We start from the raw sequence: 27,609 nt of genomic DNA, 5'->3' as shown, positions 1-27,609 counted from the left end.
AGAGGAGGCAAGAAATCTAATGTCACCCTGTTTTTTTTTTCTCCTGTGCCACAAAGCCTACCTGTAGGTGTGCAAATCTTTGAGGAGTAGATGGTTACAGAGCTCCACTGTTAAATCAAAAGATGCTTACCTCCTACCCATACCCTGCTGTTCTTCCTCCAGCACTGGCTGAAACAACCGTGCCCCCTGCTAGAAGTCCATTTTCCCTGACTATGCCAGGTGGCTTGATGACGCAGCAGCCATCTCCTTCTTGGGTTGTCTACTATGAAAACAGCAATCTCAGCTTCTGGTTGGGTCTTTGCATATGACCAGGGCCTCCTATAGGCCCCAGGGTCCCAGCAAAGCATTACTATTCTGGAAGAAGCAGAGAAACATGGTGAGTGACTAGGTCCTTTCAGGAGGCTCAGAAATGACTAAGGGACCATGGCTCTTGAGGCAGGACAAGTGGCTGAGCTAACAAGAAAGTGAAGGTGTCCTGAAAAGGTAATAAGCATGGAACAACCACCGGGCTAAGTAAGGTTCCAACCTGGACCAGGCTCTCCAGCCCTTAAGCCAGAAAGAACTTCAGTATAGTCTTGGGACATTCTCAACTGCCCCACCCCTAGCCCAGGGGTGATGGAAAAGGGTCTCCTGACGCTTCATTTTTTCCTCATAGCTCTTTGCCTCCCAGATATGGGTCTCATGGGAGAATTCTTGGCTTGTCAAATCTTGGAAATCGCCCTTTGGGATAAGTCTTGCTTGCCAGGCAGGTCTGGGCTTCCTGGTTCTGACAGTAGCCTTTTTAACCCTGTAACACCAACTGTCTCCCTGTCCTTAACCATGCCCTTCCCGGGGAAAGATCTTAGAATCTTCAGTGGTTACATGAGGCCCCTTGTCCTTGGGGAGGGGTGACAGGCATCCTGGTGCTGGGTCCAGCAGTAAACCTCCCAGGGACAGTGGGCTTCTGCCTTGGCATCTGGGCATGCTGATCATTTCATCCAAAGAAGGCAGTGTAGGGGGAATGGGATGCAATCTAGAGACTTCTCAGGCCTTAAGAATTCCTGCCTTCCCCCTCAGTCTGACCCTCGTTGTGCCCGTCTGGGTCATGACAATGCCCACTGGTTATACAGCGGGGGGAAAAAGGAGAGTCCAGTTTGCTGGTTTGCTTGGCCGGCCAGGCTCTAGGAATGCGAGCCTTGCCCGCCCCTCCTCCGCGGGCTGTCTCCACTAGCTTCTCACCCCCTTGCTGCCCGCCTGTCCCTTCGGGCTGCTCCGGCGCCACCTATACAGTCCCCAGCCCGCCTCGCCAACCCCGCGGAAGAGCGGCGTGACTCACAGCGCTGCCACCAGCCCACGGTTTGCTGGAGGCGGGCGAAGGGTATAAAGACTGCCTTGCGGGAGGGGACCCAACCCTGCCCTGCCTAGCCCGAGGCTCACAGACATGGCCCCAGGCGCTGAGCAAGGTCACCGGGCAGCCGGCTGGGGACTGCGTGGCGCCCTGGTAGCGGTGGCATTGCTCTCTGTGCTCAATGCGGCAGGAACGGTGTTTGCGCTGTGCCAGTGGCGCGGCCTGAGCGCTGCGCTGCGGGAGCTGGAGGCGCAGCGCGGCCGGGAGCAGCGCGAGGACAGTGCCCTGCGTGCCTTCCTGGCGGAGTTGAGCCGCGCGCCGCGCCGTGCGCCAGCGCCACCCCCGGACCCCGCGAGCGCCGCGCGCAACAAGCGCAGCCATCGTGGGGAGCCAGCACAGCACATCCGCACAGAAAGCCAGGACATGCTGATGATGATGACTTACTCCATGGTGCCGGTAGGCGGGGGCTCGGCTCCCGGTGGCGCCCCCGCCGGGCAGAACCTCGGGAGGTGTCGGGAAAAGGGAGGCGAAGTGCTGCGGGGAGGTCCTTGGGCGTGAGTGTGGCTAGGGAGGTCACCTTAACCCTTCTGGGGTCAGTTTCCTCATCTGTTGGGGAAGGGGTGACGGGCAAGTCTCTTCCACGCCTGACGTCATGTGAGTCTTCAGGTGAATGGATTTTCTTTCCTTCCCAACTTAGGACAGTTTTTGCCTCCTGATATGAACGGAGCCACAGAGGTCTCAGGGCTCTGCCTGTGCCACTCGCTTATGTCAGCGTCTCTCTGAAAGATGGAGGCGACCTTTGTGAAATAGCTCAGGCATCTTTAACAAAAGTCTTCTTTCCCTGGCACAGTCTAGTGGTCCAGCTTTTCACTTGACCTCCGCTTGACCCCACGAAATTGTCTACCTAATTTAATTGTCTCCGTTTAAGCAAAAGTCAGCCCTGATTTTACTGCCTTGGGACCTAGATACTGAGAAAGTTGCTCTTGGATCTCAAGCTGTTCCAAACAGAAGAAATCAGTACGGAGCAATGTTTCTTTAAAAGCACTGGCAACGTTGAGGTTCTTAATGTGGGGCCTGAGGATTGCCCTTTGTATGAGCTCCAGAGAATCTATGGAACTCCAGAAACTTGCCAGTGTGTGTGTGATGGTACCTTACCCTCCTGGGGAAGGGTTCATTGTTTTTCATTACATTTTCAAAGGGGCCCTATTTCTCTCTCCATCTCTCCCTGCCTCTCTCCCTCTCCCCACCCCCAAGAATTATAACACACTGTTCTAAAGAAAGTCTTTAAAACGAAGCCCCCACCCAAATCATTTTTCCAGCTTTAAGTTTCTTTGCTTTTGCTTATTTCTTTTTAAAAATATTTTATTTTTTAGTTATAGGTGGACACAATGTTTTCATTTTATATTTATGTGGTGCCTCAAGCATGCTAGGCAAGTGCTCTACCACTGAGCTACAGCCCCAGCCCTGCTTATTTAATTCAATAATTCTTTAACAAATATATTTAGATCATATTGCAGTTCCCCATGCCACCTCATTATCCATTAGAATAGCTCCGATCTTGTTTCACTTTATAATTAGAAAGATTTCAGTTGTCACTTCAAGTAATCCATAATTCAGAATCCTAGGTATTTGGAAAGAAATCCACTTAAAGCATCTGTTATCATAAAAGCTGCTAAATATCTTATGTGAGCTTGACTGCTTTTAAAACTACAAGTAATACACACTTCAAATAAATCTTTTGAGAGAGATCAAATTTTCCATTCCTAGCTTCATTTATTTTTTTAACTCATTTAAAAATCTGAGCCTAAGCAAAAATTTCAAAAAAGAGCTGTAAAATGAAGACTTCTTAGGGGAATTTACCTTTCCTCTCTCTTGGCTCTTGACCCTGCATTTTAGGTGTTTTTTGAAACCCTCAAAGAGAGATACATGAGAGCATCAACATTTTATATTTTTAATCCTGTGTTTAAGGTGAAGACTTTAATAACTAAATTGTCACCTGTTCAATCACTAACGCAAGAAAATGGAGAGACTCCTTTCAGAGTCAACCCAAAAGGTAGATTTAATTCTAGGTGCTCTAGGAGGGCCATCACCAGCTCTTACAGAGTAGAGAGCAGAAACATCGAAATTGTCAAGCTGGGAAGCATTTGTAGATCATCATCAGCATGTTCCTCACCTGCAGCTTGTGTGTTTTGATCTTTTCCAGCCACTGAGGGACTTGCCCAGAGGCCAGGAGAAGGCAATGTAATGCTGCTGACTGTCCTCCTGAGGGTAGTTCTGGGTCAGTGGTTTAGAAATCACCTGGAAGCTCATTAAAATGCAGACTCTAGGGCTCCACTCTGAGACCTACAGAATCATCATCTCCAGAATCAGCCTTCTTAGGAAGTCCTCTGCCTCCACTCCTCACCTCACTTCCCCTTAGTGAGTTTGTTGCAGGTGGTCCAGACAACACACTTTAAGAAACACTGCAGGGCTGGGGTTATGGCTCAGCGGTAGAGCGCTCGCCTAGCCTGTGCGAGGCCCTGGGTTCCATCTGCAGCACCGCATAAAAATAAAATAAATAAAGATATTGTGTCCAACTAAAACATAAATATATATTTAAAAAAAAGAAACACTGCAGCAGTACCTTGGTGTACAGGAATATCTTTGGGATCTTTTTAAAATATGGATTCTGATTCCAAAGATCTGAAGTGGGGACCTAAGATTTTACATTATGAACAAGCTCCCACTGATATCAATGCTGCTGGTCTCAAGACCTCACTTTCATGAGCAGGTCCTACAGCTCATTGGAATCATCTGGGAAGTCTGAGAACTTACTGAATTCCACCTCCAGATATTGTAATGAACTAGTTTAGGGTGTAGCCTGGGGGCAGGGCACATGCTGGCCAGAAGGCAGGAGCTAGCCTGACTTCCTTATGATCATGGGCTGGTTAGGCTGTGCCCCCTTCACTGTGCCCTGTTCACCGTGCCCTCAGGGCCTTTGCTTAAGCAGAGGAACTAGTTTTATTACTGAAAAGTCCTTTAGTTTGTTATAGCAATATTCTCACCATTCATCTTTTCAAATTTGCTCATGTTTACTATCTGCTTTTCTCAGAACATAGAATTATTCACATGAGAACAATTTTTTAAAAAAATCACTGGGCACCTCTAGTAGAGAAGTTATAAGAGAAGAATCTAGAATATATCATGGAGGTAGTCATGCACATTTCTCATGGTTGAAGTCTACAACTTCCTCTAGCCTTGTTATAGAGCACCAGAACTTAAATGAGAGTGAGCCCCGAGGCCCTCACCCTGAGGTCCTATGTCCTTAAAGATCTAGGATCAAAGAAATAAGCTCTACACAGACTAATATCAGCGTTTTGAAAATCCTTCCAAAATGGTTTGTTTATCCAAGTTAAGCCTCCTCGAGCTGACTGACACTTCATATTTTTTGTACTTTTGGCTGAAAGTACCTTCCTCAGCATGGTAATTCTGATCAGCACATTCTGACCAGAAGCTGGTTGGCAGCTGTAAATGACTTTTAAAGAGGCATGATAATTAATTTTTACTGAAGTACAGTTAATTTGGTACAGCCAAGCATATTAAGACTTTAAAAAGCAAGTGGGTACTTTGGAGGAAAAATATTAAAAGTGGCAGTGGATGAGGCCTAGGAAGCAATAAGCCAGGCCAGAAATGGGACCCAGGATCTGGTGAGAGGGGTAAGGAGGAGGTAAGATTCTGCTGCTTCTCTTGAATCTTTCTTTCTCCCAAATCTTTATATTTTTTCTAGCTTTTCTTCTCAGCAGCTACTCTCTTTCATCCCCTTCTTCATATCACACCTGCACTGATATTCTGATAGTTTTATCATCCTATCTTTCTTGCCCCAAATCTAGAACATCCAGAAGGTGTTTGACAAAAATCAAATTAATCAAACATAGAAGATGTAACCCACTGAGGTTGGTAAATGTGTAGCCACGATAATCAATGCTCTGGGGGACCATATATTTCTATACCCAGGGCATTGTTCAAAATGCTGAGCACCTAACAAGAAAAACAATCTTGCTATTTTAAAGTAGCAGTTGCAAATCCCAATGATTTATTCAAAAAAGGCTCAACAGCTATCAGACACTAAAAAGGCGCATTTGACAAAATTTAACACTTATGCTTGATTTTTAAAATATGCAATATAATGGGAATCATTGATAAAATACAATTTATATCTCTCACTCCCCAAAACCAGCTTTGCACTTAACCGAGAAATTCTGGAGATGGTCCTAGTAGTCACTGTTAAGACAGGGATGCCCACTGTCACTGTTAGTATCTCAAATTGTCCTAGAAGGATTAGCCAATGCAATGAGGCAAAGGAAGTAAGGAAGCAAAAGTCTGGCTATATTCAGATCAAACCAAGAGAAACCCAAGGGAATGTCATGAAAAGCTATTTCAAACAAAAACAGAATTCAGTGGGAAGTAAGATATAAAAATAGTACAAAGAAATTGATAGACTTCTTTTTTTCTTTAAGATAGAGAGAGAGGGGAGAGAGAGAGAGAGAGAGAGAGAGAGAGAATTCTTTAATATTTATTTTTCAGTTTTCGGTGGACACAACATCTTTATTTTATTTGTATGTGGTGCTGAGGATCGAACCCAGTGCCCCATGCATGCCAGGCAAGCACATTACCGCTTGAGCCACATCCCCAGCTCCTGATAGACTTCTTATACAAAGATATAACAGAAGAAAAGATGTGCAAAAACTTGTGTATGTATCTATATCTATATCTATATCTTTGGTATGAAGAAAGGGCTGGGGCCAGGAGAGAAAGGGTTGGGGACTACTCTGAAAGATCACAAAAGATTCAAATAAATGGAAAGAAACATCTTTTGTAGTAGGACTTTTAGCATCATATTAAGTTAATTCTCCTTAAGTTAGTTTATCAATCTAATATTATTCCAACATAAAAATACCAATAGTCTCTCCATCTACCCCCACTCCCCAGGACTAGACGAGCAGATTCTGAAATGTACATGGAAAAGTAAAGTCACCAAACCTGCATTGCAAGGAAATGACTATAAAAGAAGAGGAATGAGGAGGTCTCACTACTAGTTGTGAAAATATAATTAAAGCCTGATTAATTAAAACAGTGTGTGATATGAATAGACAGACCAATGAGAAAAAAAATAGAAAGTTCATAAGTAGTTCTAAATATATTATGTCAATTTAGTACCTGTCAAAGATAGCACCTCATATTATTGGGGAAGGATGGAGTTAAGAAGTGATATTGAGCTGGGCTCGATGGCGCACACCTGTGATCCCAGCGGCTTAGGAGGCTGAGGCTGGAGGATCATGAGTTCAAAGCCAGTCTCAGCAAAAAGTGAGGCACTAAGCAATTCAGTGAGACCCTGTCTCTAAATAAAATACAAAATAGGGCTGGGGATGTGGCTTAGTGGTTGAGGGCCCCTGAGTTCAATCTCTGGTGCCTAAAAATAAAAGAAGTGATATTGAGACTATAGGCAAGCCTTCTGGGAAAAGCAAAAGTTAGAAAAGCATGGTTCTGTTTCCACAGTGTGCAACACAACAAGCCCTAAGTGGATCAAAGATACACAATTTTAAAAATGAAACTAAAATTACTGAAAGAAATTATGGACAAGTTAATTTTTAATCTTGAATTGCAAAGGTCTTCATTCAAACTGTAATTCAAAAGCCAGACACAAACAATAAAGAAATAAATTTGACTACATTTTAAAAACACATGAAATCCCAACAAAACTTTGACATGGCAAACAACAACAAAATTACCACAAAGGCAAAAGTTAAATGACAAACAAGCAATAGTATTTGGAGCACATAACATAGCTACATGATCTTCCTAATGTGTAGCTCTCCTAAAAGTTGATACCAAAAAAACCCAAGAATTTAATATGAAAATCAGCAACAGAAATATGAATCCAGTATGAAAATGGAATACATATTTCCCAGGAAAAGAAATATAACTATCTTGTAAACACATGGAAATATATTTTTAATTTGAAAATACAAATCACAACTACCCTGAAGTATAATCTTTACTTGTCACAGTGACGAAACTACCAAGGTTTTACAGAAGGCTCTATTGAGGAAGCTGAAGGGAGACAGATACTCTTGCACTGATGTTTGGAATACAGAATGGTACAACCCAAATGGAAAGCAATTTGGTAAAATCTAGAAAAATTACAGATGTATTTATCCTTCGACCCAGCAATCTCACTCATGAGAATTTATCCTGCACAATTGACTTTCTCACCTATGAATGACACGTGTATGTTGTCGTTCATTGCAGAATATCTGTGAAAGCAAAAGACTGTAAATAACCATGGCCATCAATCTAGGAATAGTTAAATAATCTGATCTATACACCCACTACTAGGTAGCTGTAAAACAAGAATGAGGAAATTTTCTATGCACCATTTAGCACAATCTCCAGGATATATTGTCAGTGAAGAAAGCAAAGCAGAGAAAAAATGTATATTACATCATCTTGTATAAGCAAGAAGGAGAAAAATAAATGAATTAATAAAAGTGCTTACTTATGGAGGGTGGGAATGAGCCTTTCACTGTATAGCTTTTTGTATTGTTTTTGACTTTTGAACCATGTGACTGTGCTATTCTTCTTAATATGAGTAAAAAAAGGCTCATAAGCCCCAGTTACATGGCAGCTGCTACTAGGCATGATAGAGATTGTACCAACTTCAGGTTCTGTCTTTGTATGTTTCTGTTGCTATAACAAAATACTGGATGATAGGTGATTTATGAAGAATAAATTTTTATTGGGCTTATGGTTCTTCAGTCTGGGAGGTCCCAGAGCATGACACAAGCATCTGGTAAGTGTTCTACTGCTGCATGATAGCATAGCAGAGGCACCACAGTGAAACAGAGCTAGCTTGTTAGCTCAGATCTCTCTTCCTCTTATTATAAAGCCACTAATGCCATCATGTGGACCCCACCCTCATGACCCCATCTAATCCTAACTATGTCCCAAAGGCCCCACCTCCAAATGCTGTTAACAATGTGAATTTTAGGATTGGGTTTCCAAAGTGCAGACCTTCAGAGGATGAATCCAAACCAGAGCAGGTTCAGATGATCTATCTAAAAAGGAAGTGCTCACTGAGGGTTGCTACACAAAAACCAGAGCCTAGTGTGCCTGATCATGGTATGTTTGTCAAGAGAAGTAAAACAAAACAAAACAAAACAAAAACCTCTGACTTTTCATGTGAGATCTCTCAACTTTCAAATATTGACAGCAATGCAAAAGAAAAAAAATTTTAATTGGCTGACACTGAGTTGGTTGAACAACATTCACATTGTTAGAGGCCCTGTTAGGACGTGCAGTCATGAGTTTGTAGCAGTCTCATCTCATAATCATGAATTTTGAACAAAACTGGCTTTATTTAGCTTGACCATAACCATGTTATTTACCAGTTGGAATCTGAAAAGTAAGAGGTAACTATGTCACGGTTACTATTACTATTACTGGTTGAGGTAGAAATGATACATTTGTATTTGGTGTGGTTTGGGTTTGGTTTTGTTTCCTTTTCTGCTTTTAAAAGTCCATTCCATGGGGCTGGGGATATAGCTCAGTTGGTAGAGTGCTTGCCTCCCATGCACAAGGCCCTGGGTTCAATCCCCAGCACCACCAAAAAACCTTAGTGGAAATTTCCTGTCCCTGTGTCTTTTCAAAATCATGCAAGGAGGAGATTCTAGCTGGGCTAAGTGTAACACATAATTGTCACAAACATAGGATTTTCATGATGACTGCTATATAGTACACTCATGTGAATCTACAAATTCTATTGTTCATGGGAGGTGGTGGGAATCACATTGCCTCTAGTAACAACTCCTGCTTGCTTGGGTGCTCTATATCCCTAAATTAGCTGTGCCAAGGTTTACCTCTCTTTCCCACCTCCTTGGACTATATTACTTCCAAATGGTATGAAAGATGAAGATTTAGACCAGGGATCAGAAAACTATGGTCTATAGGCCAAATCCAGCTCAGGTCTTGTTTTTGTACAGTGCATGAAGTAAGAATGGTTTTACATTTCAAAAGCTGTGTGTGGGGGTGGGGGTCAAAAGATTAAAAATATTTCATGCCATATGAACAATACATGAAATTCAAATTTCAGTAACCATGAATAAAGTTTTATTGGGATATAATCACTGCTATTTGTTAACTTACTGTCTGTGGCTGCTCCTGCATAACAGCTTCAGGATTGACTAGTTCCAACAGTGACCAAGCGGCCCACAGAGCTTAAAATATTTTCTGTCTGATCCTTTAGAGAAAGTTATCTGACCTCCCACATAGATTGTGGAGCAGCAGCACTAGGGTTGATACTCTAGAGAGCCCAAGACTACTAAATCAGGGTTGTTCAGCTTTGGTTAAATCCGGGATGTAAGACCTCCCCCAAGGAGATTGCGTTCAGGATCCTAAATCTTCCTGAATGGAGGCTGTAGGGCTGAGCCACACTACTAGCTTCACAGCCAAGAGCAGTCAATTTGAGGGAAGCTTTTAACCACCCATTAACCTCAAATACAGGCCTCTTTCAAACTCTGTTCTCTTTAATTGAAGAAGACAGCTTGTGTCCCTAAGTCCTGCAGTATGAAGAGGGCCCAGATTAGAAATTAGAAGCCTAATACAGAAGGACATTGAAGAAAAAGTATCCAAAGCTGTAAAACCACACAGAGAGCCTGGGACTTGGGTTTCCATGTCCTTCCTCAAAGCAGAATGTACCCATGGTCTTGGGATGCCAGGACAGTATATTCTGAGAACATGACAATGTGCAGCTGATTGTATGTCAGATGCCATCTCTAGGTATCAATCAATGGTGGGGAAGAACTTAAAGCTATGTTTCTGCTAAGATTGTGCCCAGTGGTCTTGGTACAGTGAATGTGTCCATAAACTCTTGTCTCAGGGAATGATGTACATGGAGGAAGACAGGAGAGAGCTGGCCTTTTAGCTCCATCCTTCAGACACTATCAGTACATGCTTCACATGTACAAACAAAACATTTCCTGTAGATATCATTAGTCCTCCATATTCATCCACAGATTCAACCAACCACAGATGGAAAATGTTTTTTAAAAATTGCATCTGTTGGGCTGGGATTGTGGCTCAGTGGTAGAGCACTTGACTTGCATGTTTGAGGCCCTGGGTTCAATCCTCAGCACCACATACAAATAAATAAATTTTTAAAAAAAGATATTGTGTCCCTCTGCAACTAAAAAAAAATATTTAAAAAAAAATGCATCTGTGGGCTGGGGTTGTGGCTCAGTGGTAGAGTGCTTGCCTAGCACATGTGAGGCCCTGGGTTCAATCCTCAGCACCACATAAAAAAATAAAGTTACCTCATTTAAAAAAATTTTTTTAATTACATCTGTGCTCAACATGTATAGACTATTTTCTTGTCATTATTTCCTAAATAATATAACACTATTTAGATAGCATTCATATTATTTTAGGTATTATAAGAAATGATTTCAAGTATACAGAAAAAAGTGCTTAGTCTGTATACAAATGCTATGCCATTTTACATAATGAACATGAGCGTCTCTAGATTTGGGTATGGGGGGTGGGTTGTGAAACCAATCCTTGTCGGTACTGAGGGATGACTATATATGATTATCATGATTCTCTATGGGCATATGTAAGAAACAAGTGGGTCAAGACAGCATCTGGAACCATGGGAACACGGTGGTCATGTTGATGGCATGAAACCATCTGGACCTGCTCCCAGATCCCAGAGCTATCAAAAAGTCCCTGGTCTCAGTTATACGTGGTAGCCACACCTATAAACCCAGTGACTAGGTAGACTGAGGCAGGAGGATCATAAGTTCATGGCCAGCCTCAACAACTTGGCAAAACCCTGTTTCAAAATAAAAAAATAAAATGAGCTGGGGCTATAGCTCAAAAACAAAGCACCTGGGGTTTAATTCCCAGGACCAAAAAAAAAAAAAAAAAAATCTCTAGTCTTTTGCCAGCCAAGGTAGCAGAGGTGAAGGCAGAAGGAACAAGCTTGCAGAGCCCTTATGGCCTGAGCAGGATGGGGCCTCTGGAGCCCACTGAATTATCTGCTCTCATCTTCATTCTCACTATCTCCCTGGCTCTTACTCCACCTTCACTGCCACCAGACAGAGGAGAAACTGGATTTTTGTTGTGGAACCCAAAGCCACATGATCCCTAGAAAGTGTCTCTCTGCTCTAGGGAAACAGCAGACCCCCACAGACCCCATCATTGAGAGGTGCTGCATACTAAACCATAGACTGAGGGATCCTTGGGTGAAGGGCCCTTTCTGAAGGAGTAGCAGAACCTTCTCAGATCACAGGTGCTCCCGACACCCTTGTCTCAGGATCTCTCTGTGGCAGGCCCAACCTCCCGTCCACCTGGCTCTGCTGTACCTTCGACCTTTGTGTGGCTGCCCTAAAGTAGAACAACCTGGCATCCATTCTTCTTTATTAAGTTCCCAGTTAGATTCTCTCCCTGGTTCTTGTCTGAAGTATGAGGTGGTGAGCACCGTGGACCAGGAATCAGACGGATTCACCTCCTGGTCCCACAGGTTGATGGCTGGGTGGCCTTTGGCAGTCTTTTAACTTCTCCAACCTTCTGTTTCCTCATCAGTAAGACCTCATAGGGTTGTTAGGAGGCTTAAAACATGTAGTACAGTAGAGGTCAGATTCTCACTAAGTGTTGGTTGTTGCTATTATTAAAATGAGGCACTATCTGGGGTGATTAGGTTTCAACATGTGAGTTTCAAGGCCACAAAAAACATTCAGCCCATGGCAATCACTATTATTTGTCGGTCCTTCTTGCCCCATGCTCTCGACTCTTGTATCTGTGTTTTCTGTTTCCAGTTCCTCTGGAGTGCCTGGTTGTCTGTTGTCTCTGCTCTTATCAGCTGCTGCCTTGGGATAATATCTTAGCTCATGGAGGATTGGTATTACACCAACTAAATCATCTCATCAATGACAGCAAGACAGAGTGACTCTTGAGATGGTAGGAGGGCTTCTTCAGTGGTTCAGGATTTCCAGCTCCCCACCGCCCTGTCCACCGCTGTTGATGAGGGGTAGCACCACTGAAAAGGAGTGATCTTCCCCCTCTTCCTGACTAGCTTAGCTGTTGTTAACTTCTGTTAACTTCCACTGATTCCTGTTGGTGGCATTCCTGAAAAAAAAAATTGTTTTTGTATGTATGCTTTCATTTGGAAAAATTGAGAAAATGGAAGTGAAAAGCAAAGCAAAACAACTTCCAAGAAAGTAAAACAATTTACTTCTTAGGGGGGGTCTGTGTTCTCCAGGATGCGGTTACCTATATGGGAACTATCAGAACAATACTCAATTTGATTTAAAAAAAAAAAAACTTATGTGATTAAAAAAAAAAGACATTCATTTTTTTCTCTCTCTACATTCCTCAAACTCCCCGCCACCACCACCACCACCACCAAAGAAATCCTTGGCCAAATCTAGTTGACATTCAAGCTTAATTTGCATGCATTTTATCTACAGACTAAAGGTCATGTTATATGAAACAAGCTGAAGCTTTTAGGTTGTGATTCAGCTATAAAATGAGCATTTTTCAGCCCATCAGTTGCTTTTATGTAGATCTTTGAGTTTTAACAGCTCTATGTTTTAAATAGATATAATTTGCTTCAAGTTAACTAAAGTTCAACACTGAATTTTCTTTACTGAAATGTAGAGTTAAAGTAACAATGCCAACTAAAGATCATTCAAAATGCAATTTGTGGAGTTTGTTCTTAATGCAGTAATAGAGTAACCCCTTCATCTGCCACTCAGAAAAAAGTATCCTGTGCTTGACAAAGTGCTGGGGACTTTGAGGGCTCTGCCTGGGTTAGGTATAAAAACTGTGAAGTTCGAGAAATGAATTATGAATAACTGTACCCTAGCTAAAATATTGAGCTGGTGACCACAAAATAATTCTCCATTTTTTTTCATTAACTAAGTAAGTGAGTGAGCAGAATCTGGAATCCTTTTCAGTTAACAGCAGAAAATGGGGCTAGGGGCATGACTCAGTGATACAGCACATGCTTAGCATTTGTGAGGCCCTGGGTTTGATCCCCAGCACCACAAAACCAAAAAACAAAGATAGAAAATGCTATCTCTCCCCAAAAACAGCCCTTGAAGATGTTGTATCAAATTCTCTGAACAAGAAGACCTTTGGGGAGAAATCCTTTATAGTGTATTATGTGATGTGTCAAGAAGAGAGGAAATCAATCCTCTCTCAGGTGATGGAGGCCGGTTTCAAGAGACTACCCTTGAATGAGCAATGTTGAGATTAAGCAAGGAAGGCGAATCATTCCCAGTGCAGTCAAAACTTGAGAGGTCTAGGGATGGGATAAAAATGGAGCAAGTCAGGAGGAGAATGTCTTCTAAAACTGGAACTAAATTCAGAATGAACTGGTGAGCCATTGTTGGCCCTTTAAGAGGAAAGTTGTAAAGAATATGGTTTTATAGGAGGACAGACTTGGTGGTCTGGAAAGACTGCAGTGGGGAAGCCTGAAGGCAAGAAGAAAGTTAGGAAGTTGTTTCAGTAATGCAGACAAGAAATGATTCCTGTCTGGCTAAGGTGGAGGCATTGGGAATGGAGACAGCACAACGCGACTATATCCTGGAGGTAAAAAGAGAGAAGAATGAATTGACCTTGGTAACTCATTGGACTTAAGGAAAAGGGCCACATGGGCCAGATCTGTTCAAAACAGAGAGGGATGGCAGTGTCATGGACAGAGACGAGGAAACGTGGAAATGGATTGGAAGTGAGGGTGCTGACTGTGTTTGGGACTGAATATGACCTGAAAAGAAAGAAAAGAGGGAAGGAAAACCAAGAAAGACTATAGTGGAGTGAGTGAAAAAGAGAGTAGTAGGAAAAAAGGTCAGAAAGATGATTGAGAGAAGGAAGGACAGGGACCAGTTCATGAACAAGGGCTTCAAGGAAGGGAAAGCAGCTTACTCCCAAGGAGAACTCTGTCTTCTCCATGAGAGAAGTCTTTACAAATCTAAAAAGTGGAAGGCAGCTGGACACAGTGGCCACGCCCATAATCTCAGCTACTCAGGAGACTGAGGCAGGAGGATCAAGTTACCATCCTGGGCAACTTAGCAAAAAAAAAAAAAAAATACCCATTTGTTTTTGTTTTAATTAGTTACACATGACAGTTCAATGATCTTGACATATCATACATTTGAATCAGATGGGATCTAATTTCTCATTTTCTGAGTGTACAGGTTGCAGAATCACATTGGTCATGCAGTCACGTACGTACGTACCCACAGCAATAATAATGTCTATTTTATTCTGCTGTCCTTCCATTCCCCCCTTCCCCTCCCCTCCCCTCCCATCACTTCTCTCTACCCAATCTAATGTGACCCACTTTTCTTTTTTTTTCTCCTCACATGGTTATACCTGTATTCTGTATAACAAAGGGGGTTTCCTTCCCTCTTCCATGCAATTCCCATTCTCCCTCCTTTTCCCTCCCACCTCTCTTCCCTATGCAAAAAAAAAAAAAATTTAAGGGCTGGGGATGTAGCTCAGTGGTAGTGCGCCCCTGGGTTCTATCCCCAGTATGGAATCTCAGGCAACTGGGGCAACACAGAGACCTCTAGAAAAAATCCTGTTTTCCAGATGATAGTTTTTCTGATGGTTCATGGGTCTAAAAAAATGTATTTTGGATATTGGATTTAGAAATGTTAATTACACTGAGCATAATTTGCAAATATTTTTATCCTTTATATCCAACATGAACTTACACACTCATTCTTTCATTGACTGAATCTGCATGCTTGTTAGACCAAAGGTCCCAGACAGCCCCTGTTCTGACACTAACACATCAACAACTGTTTTGTGGGTGAGCATCTCACTACATCCCAGAGGACCTCATCCACATGTTTTCTGGAGTAGCCACTTGTAGATGTTCCTATGCTTGGGGAGAGGAGCTGAGTAGGTTGATAAAACATCTTCACAAATGTTTTTGCTGTGCACAAAGAATGCTACAGAGCAGGGTTTGGGGATAATGGTTTCATTCTCTGTCCATTCCCCTCAACATCAAACAAGTTGCTTAAATATGGTTTATCCACACTTTTCTGACTATTGGGTGAGGATAAGAATGCTTGGATAAGAATCAGAAATTATCTGAAGATGCTTGTTGAAGGGGATAATGTGAGCACAAAACACTGTTATCGGTGGTGAGTGAAACAGTGTTCCAGAGCCCTCTTGCTTCAGAAGCTCCTTTAGAGGCCTGGGAGATACAAGTGATTCTCAGCTCATTTCAAAACACTCATCTCTTCCTACCCTAACTCCTGCACTTATATGTTTATATCGTAAACTGAAACTTTGTGCATGTATTTGTGTCTGTTATTTCTTTGTCTCTAATTTTACCGTCAGTCACCTTGTCTCTTTAAATATATCTCACAGTTCTTCACTATGCCTCTAGTAAGATCTAGTAAGGTATTTGATAAATACCTTCTGACAGAGTTATCTACAACTCAACAAGGAAAAAAAAAACTCTGGTATTTGGTTTCTTGTCATTTTAAAAGTTTTGGAGGTGGATCCTGGAGCATTTTCAAAATTGTTTCCTAGGAATTCATGCTACCCACCACATAGGAGATGACATAGGTTTTGGTAAAACTGACTTAGAGATCTGTGAAAGATTCATTCATTCATCCCACATGTCATCACTGAGCTCCTCTTTTGTCCCAGGCACTATTGTGGATGCACAAAAAACAATATGAACAAAACATACAAATCTCTGATCTCTTGGAATTTATGTTCTGGGGGAGGTAAAGAACAGACAGGAAAAACAAAGTAATCTAGTAGATTATTTACAATATTAGAAGGTGATAAGCACTGCGGACAACTCTAAAGCAGGGGAGGGAATGAGAGAGAAGGATAGGAAGATGTAATTCTAAGCAGTGTGGCTGGGGAAGGGCCACACTGAGCAGGTAACAGTTGAGCGAAGACTTGAGGGAGTCAGCCGTGTCCATTTCTGGGGAAGGGTCATTTGGGCAGAAGAAACAGTAAGTGCAAAGCCCCGAGGTGGAAAGTGTCTAGAGAGCTCAGGGAACAGCAAGGAGACTGGAGTGGAGTGAGTGAAAAAGAGAGTAGTAGGAAAAAAGGTCAGAAAGATGATTGAGGGAAGGAAGAACGGGAACTAGTTCATGAACAAGGGCTTCGAAGGCTATTGTTAGAACACTGGCTATTATGAGAAGTCTTTGGAGGACGTGGGGCAGACCAGTGACAAAGAATGACTCTGAACATCATGTACAACCAGACGAATGGGAAGTTAGACTCATTTATGTAGGACATGTCGGAATGCATTCTACTGTCATGTATAACTAACAGAACAAATTTCAAAAAGAAAGAAGAATGACTCTTATTTTTCTGTAATGAGAATAGACTTTGTGTGTGGCCAGGTTGGGGAGAAGTAGGGCAGGTTTGACAGCTATCAGTCATCTAGATGAAAGACGATGGTAACTTAAGACCAGGTGGTAGCAGTAGAGAAGATAAAGTAGAGAGCTTGTCTAGAAATGCCTGAGGCTTGAGCTGACAGTTTAAATGTGGGATGTGTTTGTGTGTGTGTGTGGGGGGGGTGGGATTAAGTAACTCCAGTATTAGTGGATGGACAATAAAAGAAGTGCCATTAATTGAGATGGCAAAAACACAGATGGAATAACTTTGGGGAGAAGATCAAGAGTTCAGTTTTGGAACATTGATATTTTCTTTAGAAGTCCAAGTGAGGATGTCAAGGAGTTAGCTTCATACCTGGCTGGGAGTGGGTCTCTCAGGAAACCGTGGAGAAGCTGAACATCCTCTCTTTCGTTAGCTGGACACAGAGAGGCTAACAAGAGTCCACCTTATCCTCATTAAACCTAGACAGCTTGGAAAAAATAAAAGCTTTTTAAGCAACCAAATTAAATCAATTAACTCTATTGTGAGTCTTTCGTACCCAGAAATTTTGTCTTACTTTGAAAAGCATAGGGCCTGGCTCATCAAGTGTTTGGTTATGAATAAATAATTTTAAATCAGTCAAAAATGTCTTGAAAACACCAGGCGCAGTGATGCACACCTGTAATCCCAGTGGCTTGGGAGGCTGAGGCAGGAGGATCACAAGTTCAAAGCCAGCCTCAGCAACTTAGTGAGCCCTAAGCAACTTAATAAGACCCTGTCTTAAAATAAAAAAATAAAAAGGGCTGGGAATGTAGCTCAGTGGTTAAGCACCTTGGAGTTCCATCCCCATACCAAGGAAAAAAAATTCTTGAAAAAAGGTTTAAACAAATTATGCTGTGTACATATATGAATATATCACAGTGAATTTCACCTTTATGTATACCTATGAAGGATTATTTTAAAACAATAAATTAATAGAAGGAAGACCAATGGAGTAGAGGAAGGGGAACAGGGGGAAAGAGGAAGAGAGAGAAAGAGGAGGTATAAGGACTGAAATGGAGCAAATGACATCCCATGCATGTATGATTATGTATCAAATGAAACCCACTATTATATAGAACTATAATGCACTAATAAAAACATTTTTTAAACGAATCTTTTATTATCCTAGTAAAATTTAAGTCGATGTAGCAAACATTCAGTTCCTAATATAGGCAGTGTGGGTGCGAACTGTGGGTGATAAGGAAGAACAAGAAAGGGGCACTCCAGGAATGTATGGGCTACTGGGAGGGAAGAGGCCAATTCTCAAACACTTGGGACTCAAAGCAATGGATAATAGGACCCAAAGAGCGGCATGAAGAGGGTGCAGCGGACAACTGGGGAAGGTTTCCAGAAGGAGGCAGCATTGAGCCTGGTCTTGAAGGATGGGAGGGGGAGGGGCTGGGACAGCAGGTGGTTTTTCTCATCTTGAGGATGATACAGGTAGATGCATAAATATCAGAAAACTCTTTATTCTGGCTTGTCTAAAGAAAAAGAAAAGGTTTGATCTCCACTTATTCCTTCTCCCATGCTTTTCCTTTGTCTAAATAATGAGTTTCTGAGCTATATCATTTTTATTTCTCTGAAGAACTTCTTTGTATTCATTTTTGAAAATAATTTCGAGTATAGACTTCTGGGCTGAAAATGGTTTTCTTAGGGCTGGTGTTGAAGCTCAGTGGTAGAGCACTTGCCTAGCATGTGTGAGGCCCTGGCTTGGATCCCTGACACTGAAAACAAAAAAAGTTTTGTCTTTCAAGTCACTTAACTGATGTTACTCCACTGTCCACTGTCTTCTCATTTGTGTTGTTTCTTTTTTCCTTTTTTTTTTTTTTTTTTTTTTTTTTGTACTGGGGATTGAACCCAGAGGTGCTTTACTACTAAGCCACATCCCCAGCACTTTTTACTTTGAGGCAGGGTCTCATTATTTGCTCAGGGACTTACTAAATTGCTAAGGCTGGCCTCAAATTTGTAATCCTCCTGCCTTTGCCTCCTGAGTCGCTGTCACCACACACAGCTCAGCATTTTCATCATTTCTGATGACAAGTCTATTGTTCATCTTGGCTTTGTCTCTGTATGAAATGTGTCATTTTTTCCTCTGGCTCCTTTTAAGATTTTCTCTTCCCACATGATTTTAGCAATTTTATTTTGATATGCCTTGGTGTTCTTTTCTTCATGCTTCCTGTATTTGAGGTTTGTTGAGCTTATTAGATTTAGGGATTTGTAGTTTATATTAAATTTTGGAAATGTTTCTGCTGTGGTCACTGAAAATGTTTTTCCTGCCCTTCCTGCCTGCCCAGGACTCTGATTACACATATATTGAGCCACCTGAAGTTGCCCTACAGCTCAGTGATGCTTCATTTTGTTTGTTTGTGGTGCTGGGGAACCTTCTGTATGCTAGGCCAGCACTCTACCTCTGGGCCACACATCCCAGCCCTCATCTTTAAAAGCTTCTCCGTGGGTTTCATTTTGGATAGTTTCTGTTGCTATATCTATCGGTTCAATAATTTTTCTTCTGCAATATCTAATTTACCCTTAATGTCAACCAGAGTACTTTTCATCTCAGAATTTGCAGTTTTCATTACTAGAAGTATGAGTTGGGTGTTTCTTATACTTTTAGTTTTTATCTAACGTATTCCATCTTTTCTCTAGCTTTTCAAATGTGTGGGATGCAGTTAAAGCAACTATTTTATTGTCTTTCTCTTCTAATTCCTTTTCTGTATCATTTCTGGGTTGGTTTCAGTTGGCTGATTCTCCACTCTCCCTTCCCATTTTTGGTTGTCTTTCTGTTTCTTTTTAGGCACAGTAATTTTTTTTTTTTGAACACCAGACATTGTGAGTTTTACCTTTTGGGGATGCTAAAGCTTTGTGAAGCAACTTTCAATTCCAAGACAGTTTGGCTGACCATCCCAGACACTACACGTTGTAGCCTTGTGCCCAAAAGGTCCTACTGTTGACTGAACAGTCAAAAATATCAAAGGATATTCAAAAACAGTCGAAGAAAAGTATAATTTGAATCTAGTAAGTCAATGAATGACATCATAATATTGGAGAATCAGGGGCCTCAAACTAAGCCAGATTGGGTGGGAGAAGGGATTGGAGTCTTGGTAGCCTGAAATTGAAATGAGAAAGGCCCGACTCCTGAGGGACTGGATCCCTCACCCCTTGAAAGGGGCTGCCAGTGTTTGATCGTAGTGACAGTGAATATTTTTTGATATGTTGATTAGTGATTTTGAACTTTTTTTATTGTATGACTGTTCGTTCATGTTCTTTGCTTATTTTAATTGGGGTTTTAATCTTTTTTTGTTTTTGTTTTTTTAAAACTAATTTACAAGTGTTCTTTACAAAGGAACATCATTCACTTTTCTTGTCCTATATATTTTGTAATATTTACCCCCTAATAACAATTATACAATGTGCTAGGTGCTATGCTAAGAGCTTTAGGTATGTATTTCAAGAAGGTCATTATCTTTTCCTACAGACAATTCTGTGAGGAAGTTGTTGCTGCTGTTGTTATTTCCCATTTTGCAGACAGAAGCTTAGAGATGTTAGGCACTCTAAGCCGTTATATGAACTACTTAGTAAAGGAAGTGGAATTCAGACAGACTGTGTCTGATTCCAAAACCCATGTTCTTTATACCTTTTGGTCTAGGACATTTTCTTCCTTTTAATTTTGTTTATAGGTCTTTTAGTGAGATGGTAGTTGAAATTTTTTCATTTTCACCTAGTCAGATCAATAAAGTTGTTCATTGATGGGTTTTGCTTTTGTTTTTATGTTTAGAATGTTTCTTCCTTCCTCTAGATCTCAAGATCAGACAAATCTTCATCTATATTTTCTCATATATACTTTAATTCAAAAGTTATTCTATTACATTTACATATATCTAAAATATACAGAGGTAAAAAAGATCTTGTCTCCTTTAAGAAAATATTGGCCAAAATAGTTCAAAAATTGCAGAACTACCAAATAAGCAACCCACTACAAAATGATTTCATTTTTGTTTGGTTTGGTTTGGTACCAAGGGTGCTTAACCACTGAGCCACATCCCCAAGATTTTTAATTTTTTTTTTTTTTATTTTGAGACAGTGGCTTGCGAAGTTGTTTATGGCCTTGCTAAGTTTCTGAGGCTGACCTCAAACTTGTGATCCTCCTGCCTCACACTCCTGAGCCACTGGGATTACAGGTGTGCACCACCACACCTGGCCAAAATGACTTCTTGAAAACAAAGTATGGGCACATGTTTAAGATTAGTAACTTGATTTATAGCTGCTTTTTTTTTTTTTTAATTCCAGAGAAGAACTGTTTCAGGATCAGATACTATATTTAATCAGATATAACACTGTGTTTCTGACCTGAATGAGAAAAGATTAAGCAGGGATACTGGAAGAATATTGCCTGAAGCTTCCCCCCCCCCCCCCCCCCCAGTGATTGGGATCAAACTCAGTGCCTTGCATATGCTCGGCAAGTGTTCTGCTTCTGAGCTGTTCCCCCAGCCCCGAGGCCTCTTTTGAGAATGATCCAGCATTTCTGGTTCTGGAGCTGGTCAGTCAATTAGTACAAGGAGGAATCCTTGCTGCTGGCAACTCCCATCTGACCAGGCAACAAGAGGAAAACCAAAAATACTTGTCATCACTGAGTGGCAGTCACTTGAACTGAAGACAGGACCTGGCTGGGAAGTGGGGACTTGATGGAGCCTGTTGGGCTTCAGGCATGAGAAGATAAAGGTTTAGGAACCAGTTTTGGCTTATATTTATTTGGTGGTGAGTTATGACACTTATTGAATCATGCTTGGCTATTTTTAAAAAATCCTTCTCATATTACATTTTTAATTCAATTGATAGATCAAGCTTGCAATTAGACCTTAATGAGAAGGCTTCATTGCAATTGTATTAATTGACGAAATGATAATTTTTCAGAAAGCAAATCAGCTGATTTGCATACAATTCATGACTAGATATGTTTCTATAATACCAATACAAACAAGCAGTTATTTTCGTGAGGACTTTTTCATTGAGTCCTCACAACTGCCATCTAAGATAAGAATTGCCATTTTTATTACTTTGTTTCTTATTTTGTCATAGGGGCTGGGAAACATCTCCAGGGTCCCGCTGCAGTTAATAAGAAAAAACAACCAGACCATTGCTGCCCCTGCCAAGCTTACCCAGTCTTCCCTTTGACCTGAGGTCAGACCCTTAAGAAGGCCTTGAAGCACATCTGGGGGAGGAGTGCTTCTTCAGGGACTTGAGCCATGTGCTTTTGCATGTTCCCAGTGTTAACCAATGTCATACAGGGTGTTTCCAAAGGCCCTGATCCTGGCTGAACTTTGTTTTTTGTTTTATTTATTTATTTATTTATTTATTTATTTATTTATTTATTTATAGTTGTAGTTGGACATAATACCTTTATTTATTGATTTTATGTGGTGCTGAGGATGGTGAGCGCTCTACTGCTAAGCCACAACCCCAGCCCCAAAAGTTTGTTTTTTTGTTTTCTTTTTTTCCTCAGAGATTTTGGCATGCATGTGTTTGCTGGCACTGCCTCTTCAATTGGGTTGTCCACAAGTCCTTACCAAACCCAGCCAAGCTTTGGCTTATGTGACTCTCACAGCCTCTGTATGCACGACAGCTGGCCAGTGCTTGTCAGTGGACTTCAGACTGACACCTGTTAATTATTTGTTCAACATTTCATTAGAGAATCTGAGCAACCACTGAGCTAGACTGCAAAGGAGGGCTGCTGGAGGGCCGCACTCAGTCTCCAGTGATTCAGTTCAGCTCTCCAGACCTCCTCAGCAAGACACATGCCTAAGAGAAAGGCCCTATCACTTGGGAGGCAGCCTGGCCCCCACCAGACCCTAGTGCGCTTAGCAAAGCAGGAAGCTCTGCTGAGTACCCTGTTGTTTTCGTCAGCTTTTTCACTTTTGTGACTAAAAGATCTGACCAGAACTGTTGTAGAGGAAGAAAAGTTTTATTTGAGGGTTCACAGTTTCAGCGGTCCCAGTTCACAGACAGCCGACTCCATTCCTCAAGGCTTGAAGTGTGGCAGAACAGTGTGGTGGAGGGAAGCAGCTCATATGATGCTCAGAAAGCAGAGAGACTCCTCTGGCCAGATACAAATATATACCCCAAAGCCACACCCCCAACTAACCACTTCCTCCAGTCACACCCCACCTGCCTCCTCAGATACCTCTCAGTTAATCTCATCAGGGATTAATTCACTGATTAGTTAAGGCTATAACCCAATCATTTCTCCTCCAAACCTTCTTGCATTATCTCACACCTGAGCTTTTGGGGGATACCTCACATCCAAACCACAACACATGTTTTGCTGTGGCTGTGTATTTTCCCGTAATGTCTTAGACTCCTTTCCATATAAAAACCCCAGTCTCTGCATGGCTGACCCAGTCCTAACATGACCTGGATGCAGAACCTCATGTGGGGCACCTTGATTCAAGATAGTATGAAAATTTTGTGTATTATTACCATATAGACCAGGATACATAGTGGTTTCTGATTTTACTATGATAATGATATGGGCAGGAGGGAGATAACATGTCTTGGGATTCTAATAAGATAACTCTAGCATCTTCAAGGTCCTGATTTCTAGAGAATTTTGGAGTGTCTGCAAAACTGAAATTATCCTAAAGAGGCACAAAGAGAAACAAATAAACAAATAGTGAATTTTCAGTTCCTGTCGTTGAGAAACTCAAACTTTCCCTCGTAGGTTCAAAATAAATATGCTGAAATAAACTGAAAATAGATGAATAGAAGAAAAATATACAAATCTTATTAACATGCATAAGTATGGGAGCCATACAAAATATCAATGAAACTCAAAGATTCAGATGGTTGAATTTAAATAGCACTGTGAGTACAGAAGGAAATAGGGGGTTCAGGCTCCTGGGAGGAGGGGGCAGCAGGTTAGAAGGGTGAGGGAAGGAAACTGCCTGGTGAACAAGGTGGTCTTATTATGCAGATAAAGTCTCACAAGGTAATCTCAGAGATGCCCTCAAAAGGACAGATTTTTAAAAGTCTGACTCTATATGTTGGTTATTATTAATCTCTTCTCTGGTGGTTAATCTTTCCTAGTTATTCAATGAGATTCTTAAGGATAGAGTTTAAGACTGTTGCATTTATTTTGGAAGTATTTTCTAGAAAGAACCCTTCCCTTCCCAAGTGCAGGGTATGTAGGAGAAGCTTAGAAAATCCTTGGTTCTGAGGCAGCTTTTAAGGACTTCCAAATTATTTTAATTCAAAAGCACTTAGCATACCAAAGCACATACTTTGGGGCATAGTTTCCTGAGCCAACAATACAAACAACATTACTACCAGTCAGAAACCAATATCATTGATTTAGGAAAACATTTCCCTCCCAGTCGAGCAAATAATGGATACTGAAGTGTTTATTAAACACCTAGTATGGACTCAATGCCATTCTAGTGCTGGGAAAGGGCTTAAAATGTATGCATAGGGCAAACAGGATGAAATAGCCCCATCAGTGGGAGCCTGTGAGAAACGCTGGAGTAACAGTGGCAAAGTGAGCTAACTACTGTCCGTGCTGTGGTGCTGCAGGTTCAGAAGGAGCAGTAGGTGGACTGTTGGGAAAAGCCTGGGCAGGACTCCTCTGTGTTCTGAGGATCCCAATCTGCATGATCTGACGGGAGCAGGCCACTGATGTTGTCTGGCAGAAGATGGCCAGGACTGTTCACAGGAGCTGATAATGCCTGCTAAACCTTCAGCTGATATTCCTGTGGAGCTGCAGCTCAACACCATCTGGGGCCTATGAGGACAGGCCCCAGAGTGTGACTCTTATGCTCAGAGCATCTCCATCCACAGTGTCAAAGATAAAACCAAATCAAGTTAGAGCTTACCCTACAGAGTTAGCTTTCTATCACTGTGACCAAAATGCCTGACAAGAACAACTTAAAGGAGGAAAAGTTTATTTTGGCTCATGATTTTAGAGTTCAGTCCCTGGTTGGCCAACTCCATTGCTCTGGACCCGAAGTAAGGCAAAACATCATGGTGGAAGGATGTGATGGAGGAAAGTGTCAGATCAGGCGAGGCAGGCAGCGACTAAAGGAGGCAGATTTAAAAGGGCCACTGAACAGGCTTTATTGAGATATCACTCCCGGGCGGAACTCCATCAGACCCACAGAGGGGTCAGGGGAAGGGTCTGAGGAGAAACCACTTGGAAGCTTGACCGGACTGGACTTTTATGGGCTTACAGCAGGAAGGGAAGGGCTTGGGACAGGAAAAGGTGTTTCTAGGGTCCCTTGCCCCCTTGGAGTTGGTCAGGGGAGTTGGCTGAACTCCAGGATTGGCCAGGGGGTCCTGCTGATTGACAGGCGTTAGTCAGGAGATCTCACTGATTGACAGGCATTTCCACCAGCATCTGATTGATGTTCTTTTCCAGCAGCGGGCTGCTTTGTTCTAAGTCGCCACTAAGTTGCCACCATCAACCTAATAGAAAGCTGCTCAGCCAATGGCAGCTGGGAAGGAGGGATGGAGAAAGTACTCGAGGAACCAAGGATAAAATATAATCCCCAAAGGTATACCCAATCATACACCACCTATAAAACTGTAAAATGGGTTTATTCACTGATTAGATTACAGCTGTCAGTAATCTGATCATTTCACTTCTAAATATCCTTGCATATTTATCCCCCATGAGCTCTGGGGGATACCTCATATCCAAACCATAATAGCATATAATAAAACAGTTCCCAAACTGGGAGATCTCACACCAAAAAAAAAAAAAAAAAAAAAAAAAAAGAAAAAAAAAAGAAAAGAAAAGACTCAAAAGCTCAGTGTTAAAGCAGTTTAGAGTACAGTTGATAATGGAGGAAGTATTTTGATCTTTTTCATAATTAGCTGCCATATGTTCTTTTTTTAAGGCAAACAGCTATATAAGCTGACTTGTCAATAGTTGATTGCTTTAATTTCATTGAATCTTGGTAACAAGCACCAAAAAACAAAACAACAAACAAACAAATCTTTCTTCATGTTTTCTTTTGGGCCAAAGCTAGTGTTTAGAGAGGTGGAAATCAGAAAGGCTTAAGTTTTGGTTAGGTGGCTATATGGTTGGCCTTAGGAATTAGAATTATGATTCTTTCTTCCTTTCTTTCATTTTTTCCCCTTTTCTTTCATTTTTTAAACAGAGGTGAAGTCCACATTACTCTTGGGTTTGCAGCTCACCCTCACCAGACCTTGGCCACAGTGCTAATTTCTACCTTTCCCATGGATGAGGCCGTGGTGTCTGACAGCAGCATCAGACCCCATGAGGAACTCCTCCAACATCTGGGGTCTAACCTTCTAATGACAAGCAGCTGGGCCACCCCATTCATAGTCCTATGTCTCCAGTCTAAGGAATCTTGGTCAATGGCAGGCTGATTATCAGGTCCCTCAAGCTTTTTCTAACAAGAACATTTGCATGCATATAATAACATCAATTTGCATAATTAAGGAGAGTCAAAAAAGAGTATTCAATTGTCTAAGAGAGAAAGAATTTAAGTTGCACAATAGGTCAGATCTGGAAGGTGACTTAGCATTTAAAAAGCCTTCCAATTAGCAGTTGGAAATCTGTGCTTGCTGAACTTCAGAGAAACCCAGACAAGGCTCATTGTTTTAGCTACACCCGAACCAGAGGAAGGACCAGCAGGTTTGCTCTGTTCTTTTTTCTGAACCAATCCCGAGAGTAAATAGCCAGAGAAAAGAAGTTCAAGAGAGTAGCCAGTTAACCTCTGTGCATTTTGAGTTGGGATGAACTGATGTAGCTCACTCATTTAGGTCTATTCATTCTGATGAGAAAGATACACTTTTGATTAAACCTTTCAGTTTTGCACAGAAATCGACACACTTTCAATTATACCTGTATTAGTAAAAATCTAATATCCTGCTCATATGCAAACTAAATGAAAGCAAAAATCTGCATTTCAAGTTGAATTCAGACAATTCCTTTCCCAAAGGTTAAGCAGGGTGAGGAAGTAGATGAGGTGTTGGGGGTCGGGGACGGGGTCGGGGTGAAGTCAGCTCTGGAAGACGGCTGGGTGAGTGCGGCCAGCCACTCTACTAGTTTCCTCAGTTGACTTTTTCATCCCTCCTCCCCTCACTCTGGAGCCTTTGAATGTGTCCCCACCTCCCCCTGTCCCCCACCATTCTAATGGGAGCAGAGATTGAGAATCATCTGTCTAGTCTAACCCTCTTATTTTACAGACAATAACTAAGGTCAGCCCCACCCCACATGGCCCATGACAGCTCTGTTTTTAATCTTTTTTTTTTTTTTAACTTTGGGATTTGGCAATTTATTTGGAAACAAGAAAAGTCTTCTGGCTTAGGAACCACTTGAAAATCACTAGACTAGACAACTGTTCTAGTTCATTCTCTTTATTTGTCTAAAACAATAGAAATCTGTCCATGTTCTATCAAGTGCTGGGGTGATTGTCAAGGTTTGCTGTTTGGGGGTCAGAAAGCCAGGTTGTTAGTCTCATTATTTCATTCACATTGTCCTCTTGCTCTCTCACTAAAAGGACAGCAAAGTAAACATCATTCATCATTCCAATATATCTTTAAAACTGTAAACAAAGAATGGGGGGAAAATCCCCTTTCAGTACGTAAATACATGCATACATAAGCAAGAAAATATTAGGTAATAATAAGCACCACTAAGACAAAAAGTCAGCCTCAATCTTTGGGGAAAAAAACAATCTCAGTTAATGGTTTGGTTCATGACCCACCAGTGTTTCTCTGTTCTTATACTAACATATTTAGTTTTTTGTTGTTGTTTGTTTTTTCAACTGAAAAGTTCTATTATGTGGCTTGGCTGCACTTTGCTCTTTTCACTTAAAAGCTGTCTTTCCATA

At 41.6% G+C, this 27,609-nt stretch overlaps 1 protein-coding gene across 1 annotated transcript in view; it reads left to right on the top strand.

The window, feature by feature from the left end:
- Positions 1-1,261: 1,261 nt before the first annotated feature.
- Positions 1,262-27,609, top strand: part of GLDN (gliomedin) — a 74,671-nt gene continuing 48,323 nt past the window's right edge. Inside the window, exon 1 of the mRNA XM_081288809.1 lies at positions 1,262-1,783. Within this exon, the coding sequence (XP_081144935.1) occupies positions 1,421-1,783 (363 nt within the window). The 5' untranslated portion in view covers positions 1,262-1,420. The remainder of the gene's footprint in view (positions 1,784-27,609) is intronic.

Source organism: Spermophilus citellus, assembly GCF_964194105.1.
Source record: "Spermophilus citellus genome assembly, chromosome: 4".
In the NCBI taxonomy this organism is placed as follows: Eukaryota; Metazoa; Chordata; class Mammalia; order Rodentia; family Sciuridae; genus Spermophilus; species Spermophilus citellus.
The sequence above is the reverse complement of the archived record's forward strand: the minus strand, read 5'-3'. Positions and strand labels throughout refer to the sequence as shown.